The sequence below is a fragment of the Silurus aristotelis genome, assembly GCF_946808225.1.
Source record: "Silurus aristotelis genome assembly, chromosome: 11".
Lineage (NCBI taxonomy): Eukaryota > Metazoa > Chordata > Actinopteri > Siluriformes > Siluridae > Silurus > Silurus aristotelis.
The window spans coordinates 8,375,957-8,387,636 of NC_139584.1; the positions used below are offsets into that span (position 1 = coordinate 8,375,957).

The 11,680-nt window shown below is 39.1% G+C and overlaps 1 protein-coding gene across 1 annotated transcript in view; it reads right to left on the reverse strand.

The window, feature by feature from the left end:
• Nucleotides 1-554, reverse strand: part of sema3h (sema domain, immunoglobulin domain (Ig), short basic domain, secreted, (semaphorin) 3H) — a 30,289-nt gene extending 29,735 nt beyond the window's left edge. The window contains exon 1 of the mRNA XM_083555357.1: nt 1-554. This exon is cut by the window's left edge and continues 13 nt beyond it. Coding sequence (XP_083411483.1) covers nt 1-87 — 87 coding nt within the window. The 5' untranslated portion in view covers nt 88-554.
• Between the last annotated feature and the right edge of the window lie 11,126 nt (nt 555-11,680).

Sequence of the window (11,680 nt, forward strand, 5' to 3'; positions counted from 1 at the left end):
TTGTAGTCTGGGCTGAGATGGTCTCCATGCTTCAGTGAAAGTAATCAACAGCAGCGACGCAAAAGTGATAGATAATATCCTCCTCATGGTTGTGCACTTTACACTCTAAACGCTCTAACCACAAACAAAAAGCAGACAGCTGAGGCAGACGCTCAGGCAGGGTGCATCACACACACCTCTGTGTAAATGTGTATGCGTAGTTCTTCACAGTGCAGAGAAATCTAATCCAGCTTGTTTAATATCTCTCTGCTGTTTCTTCTTGTTTGTCTTCTTGTCTCTCATCTATGAGTATCACTGGTTCCTTGGATAAGTGCTCTTTCTCTTCGCTGTCTTTCTCTTACACACACACATACACACACTCTTTGTTTTCTTGATTTTTCTTTCTTCTTTTCAATATCTAGTGCCGTTGGTTAATCCTCTATTTGCAGTTGATGTCTCTCTTTCTCTCTTGTGTTCCTCTTTTAGCCTTCTCTCTCTCTCTACATCCAAACACTCCTCTGTAAAGAAGGAGGGAACTATTCCACGCCTCTTTTCCTCCTCGTGTGTTCTCAAAAAGAGGGATATGACAGTTGGTGTATGCCTTTCATCTCACTCCACACCTCTCTTTCTCTCAGGCCGTCGGCATTCCCGACTCCTCGTTGACTCATTACGTTTTAAAACTCTTTGTTTATTTTCCCTGCATTCTTATCTGAATTTCAGAAGCAACTTATGAGCCGAGCACACAACCTGTATCACCACCTGATACAAACACAAAATTCCAGAGAAGCCGCCAGTCACTACAATGAGAGCATTGAACACTCAAACAGGTCCTGAACAAGAGATTAGTAAGGGGAAGTGAGCCACATGGAAGTGAATGGTGCAGCAACTCGGAGACAGCAGGGAAAGGGATTTAGAGTTTGGGGTCCAGCTGCAGATTAAACTTAATCTCACACTAAAATGTCTCATCACTGGAATTCACCGCTGAAAATCTGCCTCGGAGCCAAAACTAATCTCCACCTGTGGACAGCTTTAATGTTGAAAGAGACAGAGCGACTGTGGGAATTAAGAGTCCGGCTCTGTAAGACGGTCGTGATCAGAGAGACATCACTGATTAGTGAAACTGAGGAACATAGTAAGGTGTACTAGAGAGAGAGTTAGAGAAAAGTACAATTAAGGTACACCAGGGAGTCAGAAAGGCCAGATTAAAGAGAGACATTAACTAGACTGAAGAGGGAGAGAGCAAGAGAGAACGAGAGAGAGCAGAAGAGAGAGAGAGAGAAAGAAAGAGAGCATCATTTATTTTCTGTTAAATAATTATTAATTAATTTATATAATTAACTAATTAATTAACAGAAAATTAATGTTGCTCTTTTTATTTAATTAATTTACAGCACAACTTGTTGCATTTTTTTCTTTACTTATTATTTGTTCATTATTTATGTATAGTATATTAATATACGCATTGCTATAGCAATACCACAACTTGTTTGAATTTTAAAAAATTTACTTTGAGAGAGAGAGAGAGAGAGAGAGAGAGAGAGAGAGAGAGAGAGAGAGAGAAGAAAGAGAGAGAGATAAATTAATTGTTCATGTGAATCAGTTTAACATTACTAATAAGTAATGTTGTAAGTGTATTATTTATTTGTTCACAATTTATGTATGGTATATTAATTTACACATTGCTATAGCAATACTGTACAACAACTTTGAAATAATCATACTTTTCCAAGGGAGAGAATGAAAGAGAAAGAGAGAAAATATTTTTTAGAGGCAACTAATGAGGAAAGAAGAAAGAATTTGTAAGAGATTTGTCCACAGATTTGATTCGGAGAGAGTGAACAGATATTTTTTATAAGAAAAAAGAGACACGTCTATAAAAGAATGACAGAGACAGACAGAGGGTTACCTCTTAAACTCTTTTAGCGCAATGGGGCAGAGGGATGGACCTTTTAGTGATTAACAAGGCTAATGTCTCTCAAGAGGCAAAATTAATGTGCAGACAAATAGTGTCATTGAGAGAGACCTTTTTTTAAAGAATCAAACAGACAGTCTAAAAGAAATAATTTTTTTCTCCAAAAGAATTAGAAACGCAGTCTAAAAGGAGACACTGTTCTACTGCAAATGTAAACATTCAGAAGGAGAGATTTTCTTTAGTCACAGAGACAGTTTGAGGTAGAAACCATTTAGAAACATTTTTTAAGAGTCTAATTAAAAGAACATTTTGGATATTGGGAGAAATTGGAGAGCCAATTTGTGATGCACTATTAATGTGAATTAGTTCGACAGTCTGATGGAGTGAGAGAGGCAGTTCGTAGAAAGATTTTCTTGAGAGGAATTTAAGAGGAATTTGGAAAAAGAATGTATGAAAGACAGACAGTCAAATATATTTTAGAGAACATAGGCATATTTAGAGATTATTACAAATTATGAATCAGAGAGACACACTGAGAGAAGAAACCAGAAAAATGTGCTGTGAAAGAAAGATATTATTCAGGCAAACCAGAAAGGAAGTTTGATAGACTTAATTTAAAAGAATTTTATGAGTTATGAGAGAAAAAAATAGCAGATGTCTAAACAAAAATCTAAATAAAATTCACATTTTATGTGAAGCAAAGTGAGACAGTCTGAGAGAGACAGCAATATCAAGACGCGATGAAACTAAAATGGACAGTGTAACCATGTCGCCCTCTAGGGGACATGACTGGTTCGTATCAGGACATACCTAGACTTTGTTTATGGATGTTGTTTTTTGACTGGTAGACCATCCAAAACAGCTTCGATTCTGCAGAACATCCTTTATCTATTACATACATTTATATAAATTATTCAGCTAAAGGCAGCTAACCCAGCAATTCGAGTTGCACAAGCCACTGCACTCTTAGTGCCCGTCCCAAGCCCTGATAAATGGGGAGGGTGACTTTAGAAAGGGCATCCAGCATAAAACATGTACCAAATCAAATATGCGTATCACAAACCTGAATTTCATACCAGATTGGTTGAGGTCCAGGTTGACCAACAACTGCTACAGGTATCGTTAACCAACAGGGTACCGGTGGAAATCGGGCTACTGTTGGCCACAGGAGGAGAAGGAGCGGAGGAAGACGTCTAAAGAGACAGCAGGAAAAGGAGAAATGAAGGAGGTTATGGTGGGTACTTTAAATGTTAGTACTCTGACTGGTAAAGGAAGAGAGTTAGCTGTTATGATGGAGAGAAGAAAGGTAGATACAGTGTGGCAAACAATTTAGTCAGACAAGTTCTCCCAATTAAAAAGATGAGAGAGGCCTGTAATTTTTAGCATATTTACACTTCAACTATGAGAGAAAAATGAGGGAAAAAAACCCCGAAAATCACATTGTTTTTTAAAGAATTTATTTGCAGATTATGGTAAAAAAAAAATAAGTATTTGGCAAGATTTCTGGCTCTTACAGACCTGTAACATCTTATATTAAAGGCTCCTCTGTCCTCCACTTGTTACCTGTATTAATGGCACCTGTTTGAACTCGTTATCAGTATAAAAGACACCTGTCCACAACCTCAAACAGTCAGAATCCAAACTCCACAATGGCCAAGACCAAAGAGCTGTCAAAGGACACCAGAAACAAAATTGTAGACCTGCACCAGGCTGGAAAGACTGAATCTGCAATAGGTAAGCAGCTTGGTGTGAAGAAATCAACTGTGGGAGCAATTATTAGAAAATAGAAGACATACAAGACCACTGATAATCTCCCTCGATCTGGGGCTCCACGCAAGATCTCACCCACGTGGGGTCCAAAGTAACAAAGGCTACCATCAGTAACACACTACGCCGCTAGGGATTCAAATTCTGCAGTGCCAGACATGTCCCCCTGCTTAAGCCAGTACATGTCCGGACTCGTCTGAAGTTTGCATTTGGATAATACAGAAGAGGATTGGGAGAATGTCATATGGTCAGATAAAAACCAAAAGAGAACTTTTGGTAAAAACTCATGTCGTGTTTGGAGGAGAAAGAATGTTAAGTTGCATCCAAAGAACACCATACCTACTGTGAAGCATGGGGGTGGAAACATCGTGCTTTGGGGCTATTTTTCTGCAAAGGGACCAGGACGACTGATCCGTGTAAAGGAAAAAATGAATTGGGCCACGTATCGTGAGATTTTGAGTCAAAACTCCTTCCATCAGCAAGGGCATTGAAGATGAAACGTGGCTGGGTCTTTCAGCATGACAATGATCCCAAACACACCACCCGGGCAACGAAGGAATGGCTTCTAAAGAAGCATTTCAAGGTCCTGGAGTGGCCTAGCCAGTCTCCAGATCTTAACTAGAAGAGGTGATGGGTAGGTATGGCTTTAAGAAGAGGAATGTGGAAGGGCAGATGGTGTAAGATTTTGCTAAAAGGATAGAAATGGCAGTGGTGAACACTTATTTTAAGAAGAAGGAGGATCATAGGGTGACGTATAAGAGTGGAGGAAGGTGCACACAGATGGACTATGTTCTATGTATAAGATGCAACCTGAAGGAGATTGCAGACTGTAAGATGTTGGCAGGGGACAGTGTAGCTAGACAGCATCGGGTGGTGGTCTCTAGGATGGTTTTGGATGTGAAGAAGATAAGAAGGAGAGTGAGGACTGAAAAAAGGATAAGACAGTGGAAACTGAAGGAAGAAGACTGTAGTGTGAGATTTAGGGAAGAGGTCAGACAGGTGCTCGGTGGTGGTGAAGAGGTGCGGGATGATTGGGACACTAGAACCTGTTAGGAAGGTACTTGGTGTGATATCTGGAAAAGAAAGGAAGACAAAGAGACGTGGTGGTGGAATGAGGAAGTGCAGGAAAGCATAAGGAGAAAGAGGCTGGCGAAACAGAATTGGAATCGACATAAAGATGAGAAAAGTAGGCAGGAGTACAAGGAAATGTGACAGCAGGTGAAGAGGGATGTAGCAAAAGCAAAGGAAAAGGCATACGAGGAGCTGTATGAGAAGTTGGACACTAAGGAGGGAGAAAAGGGTTTGTACCGATTGGCGAGGCAGAGAGACCGAGCTGGGAAAGATGTGCTGCAAGTAAGCGCAATAAAGGATGGAAATGGAAATGTGTTGACTAGTGAGGAGAGTGTGTTGAGAAGATTGTGGGAGTATTTTGAGCAGCTGATAAATGAGAAAAATGAGAGAGAGAGAGAAGGTTCGATGGTGTGGGATGGTGAAGCAGGAAGTGGATAGAATAAGTAAGGAGGAAGTGAGAGCAGCTATTAAGAGGATGGATGAAGTGTAGAAAGTCGCTTGTACCACATGGCATAGAAGAGTGTCTGCAAGAGTGAAAGGGAAAGTTTATAGGACTGTGGTGAGACCTGCGATGTTGTATGGTTTAGAGACAGTGGCAGTGAGTAAAAGACAGGAGGTGGAGCTGTAAGTAGCAGAGCTGAAGATGCTGAAATTTATATTGGAAGTGACGAAGATGGAGAAACGAGTTTATTAGAGGAACAGCGCATGTAGGATGTTTTGAAGACAAGATGAGGGATGCCCGATTGAGATGGTTTGGACATGTGCAGAGGAGGGACATGGGGTGTATCGGTGGAAGAATGCTAAAGATGGAGCCACCAAGAAGAAAAAAAAGAGGAAGGCCAAGGAGGAGGTTTATGGATCTGGTGAGGAAAGACATGCAGGTAGTTGGTTTGAAAAAGGTAGATGTAGAGGACAAAGTAGTCCGGAGACAGATGATCTGCTGTGGCAAATCCTAATGAAAGCAGCTGAAAGAAGAAGAAGAAGAAGAAGAAGAAGAGGAAGAAGAAGAAGAAGAAGAGGACGCTAATAAGAAGCTGTCCATCTAACAATGATTGGTTTCCAATATGTAGAACATTCATTACTTCTTATCCTTTCCTAATACACCATATTAACCTATCAGGAAGCACAGGGAAACCCTGAATGGTTCAGATAATATACCTTTAGCATTCTGGAAATCTTTCTGGAAGCTTGCACTAACCAGATTCTTAGAGTTAAAACAGCAATCTCTGAACAATCTCTGCACTAAACTATTACTATACTGATTCTGACATGGTCTTTTATAAAGTTCCCATTACATGTAGAAATGCATGAAGAGCTATGGGTGAAACATAATACACCTGCATGATGATTTATTGACCAAAAAACTTTTTTTCCCCATAATTTAAATGACTGAATCAAATATAGACAAACTCAAGATGTTTAACACTAGATGGCAGAGTGTCTCGACTTTTTAATCTTTACCCAAATACTTTAGAGCACCAGTGATCATGTAACAGAGACACAATGCAAATGACAATATTCCTTTAATGATATTAATAAATATTATATTATACAAATATTTCTCTGTGAAATACCCAGACTTGTCTTGTCCAATGAAAACTCTTGGGTATTTCATTAGTTTATCTACACCTCAATTAATTTAAAAGTATAAGCAAACACAGTGAAAGTAATACAAAATCATACAATTATTTGTTCAATTATTATTCATGTAAACTTTTATAACAGGCAAACTACAACATGTTGATGTTCCTATGACCTAAAGTAAGATTATTCTACATAATAGATGTTAGGCAATAAAGAAGTTATTAATTAAGAAGATTAATAATACATTAAACTGACATTTTCTGTCAGCTTTTATATAATCACGTAAAAACAGGGACATTAAGTTTAACAGCACTGGTTTTGTTAAACGTTCGCAAAACATTGAAAAATTACTGAGGAAACTACATTGCAAAATTTTGGAAGGGTTAAAGGCTTTAAAGTCAGAAAGGGGGATGTCATATTTTGTTTTTGTCATAAATTTTTATTTTATTCAGATGGTTTTGTGACGACATGAACATTTATATTTACAGTTTTATGGCATTTGGCAGACACTTATATCCAGAACCACCTACAATAAAGTAAAAATATAGATTGTTGCTAAAAATCAAGAGATTATTTAAGAATTATTGTTTTTGTTCAATCATTCTTAAATAATCTCTTGATTTTTAGCTGTTTATCATCCCATCAGAGTCAATGGTATTAGTCAGAAGTGGTAATATGAGGTGACTGTGAAACAAAATATAATCTTGATTTATATAAACTTGTCTAATTTATATTTATTTACAGTAATATAACAGTTGATGAGCGTCTTGTCACCTTTCAGTCATGTTATCTGCTTATACGTAATTTTATTTAGCTGGAACTTTATGCACACTCCATGACTGAAGGTTTGAGCACACCAGACACCAGTTTTAACATGACAAGGTTCCTGTGCACAAAGCAGCTCCATAAAGACATTGTATATTTAAAAATGGTGTAGAAGAAAATTAAATGCCTGCACTGACACCTGAACTAAAAAACACCTCCTCATCTGACATCAGTGCTAGACCATACTAATGCTCGAGTTAACCCCACCAGAACCCCCATGGACCACGGAAACCCCCCTCTATTACGCATGGAACAAAGCATCCCTCCTCCACACCACCACCACCACCACAACACACACACACACACACACACACACACACACACACACACACCACCACCACCACCACCACCACCACCTTACGCCTCAATCCATGAATAAATTGTTTTGCGTGAAACTGGTCAGTGGTTCAAAAAAAGTTTGGAGATGTGATTCGGGATGTAATCTGAAACTCTACCGCCAGGTGTCGCTTTGGGAAGAAACACTATTCAAAAGACGGCGGTCCGCAAAATTTGATAAGAACTCTGGGAACGATTACACCGACAGAATATAAGGCGCATTCGGCCTCCTTCGAGCGCTTTGTTTTTAATGTAACATGTACACACACGTGAAGATGATGAAGAACTGTACTGAAATGGACCGACGTATGCTGGCCAGACCGTGTTTCGGTCCTGACAAACGGAGCCACGCAGACGGCAACTTCCTGCTGTCACGCGAGGAAAGCCCGTGACGTTGATGCGTGCGTGCGTGCGTGCGCGCGCCCGCCGGCCCTCGCGTTCCCCGGCCAGCTGTCTGCTCATTTCTCTGTTTTTCTCTCTCTCTCTCTCTCTCTCTCTCTCTCTCTCTCTCTCTCTCTCTCTCGCTCATTTTCGCATAAACACATGTTCTCTTCTTTGATTGGCCGCGACGGAAAAACCCAATGAGCTCATTGGTTAAAAATAGTTCCACTCTCGCGTGCCTAAAAATAGCCGAGTATAAAAGAATGGGAGTTTCGCAGAGGCGCGCCGCAGTCCGCCGGTGAAGCGGGGTTGAGGGCGAGAAACACCCCAGAGAAAGACAGCAAGGTTGACAAACACAGAAAGAAAGAACGAGAGCGAGCGAGAGAAGGAGAAATGAAGAAGGGCGTAGGTCTCGTTTCTCTCGTTTAGACTGTGTGTAAACGCGAGCAACTATTTAACGCAGTTTGCGCAGGCGGCAGCGTGACGACTTCCTTCCTGAACAGCTTTATATATAATGTTTTATTCCCCCCTAAGAGCCAGTTGTGCCCGAATAACTCATAACACACTTTCCCTTCATCGTATTCACATTAAAATACAGTATAAACAGAAATACTGTTTTATATATAAATTATAGACTACATTATGTATATCAGTTAGTGAGACACAAACAGATCTTCAGTGGCTTTAGGTGTGGTCCGTGTCCTGTTCGAATAGTGTTCTGCTGTTAGCTAAGACATGATGCAGAGGGTTTTTAGGTTAGCACTGTTATTTAGATTGTCTTCTCTGGATTAAACCTGCAAGCAAATCCATCCCATTACATTCAAGAAGTGTCCATTCAGTAACAACTTTTTACTGGTCAGGGTTGTTGTGGATCCTCAGATTATGCCAGGAAGCTTGGGCGAGAAATGGAAACGCACCCTAGACAGACTGTCGTTCTATTACAGGACACCCAATAATAATTACACCTAGGGGGAATTTAGTGTAGACAGTCCACAGTCATGCGTGTTTTGGGGAAGTGAGAGAAAACTGAAGAACCCAGAGAGAACCCCTCTGAGCTCAAGATGACCCTGGAGTTTTGAGGAGGCATACATGCTGGCTCTGTAATTTGTGCTAAAAATGGACAAAACCTGTCCTGAAGGTCTACTTCCAGACCATGTTTTGCCAGTTTGTCACCTGATATACTGCTGTGTTACCAAGTACACCTTTGTAGGCGTACAATGACTGGCTTTTGCTCTGCTTAATAACCTGCATTACAGGATACATATAGACAATTTAATAAGTGGAATGGTAGTCTGTATTTAAACTGCAAAGGCAATCCACATACATGTTTGTGTTTTTGAAAGTGAGAGGAAACTAGAGGGAAGCCTTGTAAGACCAGGATCAACCCAGTGGACCCTGGAGCTATGAGGAAACATACATGCTGCAAATCTGGCTTTGTGATTTGTGTAAAAAAATGTATAAACCTGTCCTGAAGGTCGACGTCCAGACCATGATTTGACAGTTTGTCACCTGACATACTGCCATGTTACCAAGATCTGGCTTGTATGCTGTTTAATGACCAGCAGTGATTAGATCATTGGGTTGATTAGAAGGTGTCATTGGTGGCAGAATTTTCGATTTTCGATCATATTATTCTGTCTCTGTTTTAAAGCGTATCCTTACACATTCATCAGCAGTTTCCAAGCTATTTTCTGTTGTGAACTCAGGTGCTCATAACCCCCAGTATTACTGCTTGGTTGGATAACAAAGCAACACACACCAGTGTGAATTATGTTTTGAGAATAATCTCTTCTTCTATTAGCTGATTCCGTTAGGGGTCGTCACAGATTTTCATCCGTCTCCACACTACCATGACCTCTACATCTGCCTCTTTTAAACCAACCAACTGCATGTCTTCCCTCACTACATCCACAAAACTCCTCCTTGGCCTTTCTCTTTTACTTCTGCCTGGTGGCTCAATCTACAGCATTTTCTATTAATATACCCCATGTCCCTCCTCTGCACATGTCCAAACTATCTTAATCCACCTTATCTCACCTTGTCTCCAAAATGTCCTACATGTGCGGTTCCTCTAATAAACTAATTTCCAATCCTGTCCATCCTCGTCAGTCCTAATGAAATTTTTCTGCATCTTCAACTCTGCCATCTCCAACTCTGCCTCCTGTCTTTTTGTCAATGTCACCGTCTCACCACAGTCCCATAAACTTTCCCTTTCACTCTTGCAGATATCCTTCTATCACAAACCATCTCTGCCACTCTTCTCCACCCAGTTCTGTGAATGATATGTAACACTAAAATAACTTGGTATGAGTGCAGTGAAAGCAACACATAAGCAACAGGCTGGTATTTTTTTTGTCTGTCGGCTGTATTCGAGATTAAACTGATAAAATTACCAAATAGAGCAGTTACAAAAGTAAATACAAAGCTGCAGTTTTCTTGAATAGAAGCATTTAAACAAACAATATGGCTTCCATGGTCAAATCAAATCAAATTTTATTTGTCACATACACACATACATTGTATAAAACAGCACTTGATCCAACACGTGGTAAGTTTGTATTATATTTTTATGGCAGCTAACAGTTAATTGAGTTGGCAACTCACGAGATACCACATAAAGGTAATCAAATTCTTATATTTGCATGAGAAATTATTCTTTCTAAATAAAACAATGCTAGTTTGTTACGCTAAAGCATTGTTTTTAAGATGATTCAGAATTCCATTAAATTTAGAGGTTACATTAATATAATTCTCTCTCTGATTATAAGAGTTTCCTCTTCGATATTCTATGTCCAGATTTATACTATACAATACTATTAATGATTAGTCATAAATTTGATCAGATATATGATAAGGTCATATTTATATGACGGATTTGGGATTGTTATATTGACCTAAGTACTGCTCGCACAATTTGAATCTTTCCACTATGCCATATGAGCATAACTCTGAATACTAGGGGTGGAACGGTACACGCATTTGTACTGAAATTTTTCGGTACAGGGCTTTCGGTTCTGTTCGCAATCCTTTTTACATGCAGAACAGTGGAACATTGTTAGAATCCGAGTTCCCACAGGAACGTATTAAGTGGCGGACCTCAAGTTTGTTTAGTCTCCAACTCGCAATTTGATTGCATATTTTACAATTATTCTTATTAAACTTGAAAACGATGTCAGGGAAATGAAAAAAGAAACTAAAGTTAGAGCAGTGTCACTGTGGCTACTTACTCCGTACTGGAAATAAGATTTGTTTTGCACCTGCATTAAAACGCAAAAGAATTCATAGCACTAGCATTAGCTGCTAACCAGGAAATGGCTAGCGGCTAATGCTGTGAATTCTTTCGCATTTTATGTCCAGCTTCAAGAAAATAATTTATCTTAAAAGGAGAAAATCCTACATATCGAGGGAGTAAATGGATGAATATTAAATGTAAAACACACACTTGTATTACCCAAATAGGGTCTAACAAATGTAAACTGATTTGTCCATTAATATAATTTTAATTAAATTTGTGCTAATTTAATTGATTATGTAATCAATATAATAAATAGTTTACTGCATAAATTTGATTTATTCTACTTTAATTTTAAGAAAAAAATATATTGAATGAAGCACGCATTTTATTTTAAATGTTTTAAAAATTTAAACTGTTCAAATGTTGATCACAAATAATAATAAACTGCATTAATATTAACAAGCAATTTTGTTTTGCAACTCTTTCCCCAACCGTACAGAAATGGAATCAGGCCGTGAATTTTGTTTGCCGTTACACCTCTAATGAATACGGCAATATAAATACGAATAAATAAAAAAATTAGACCCATG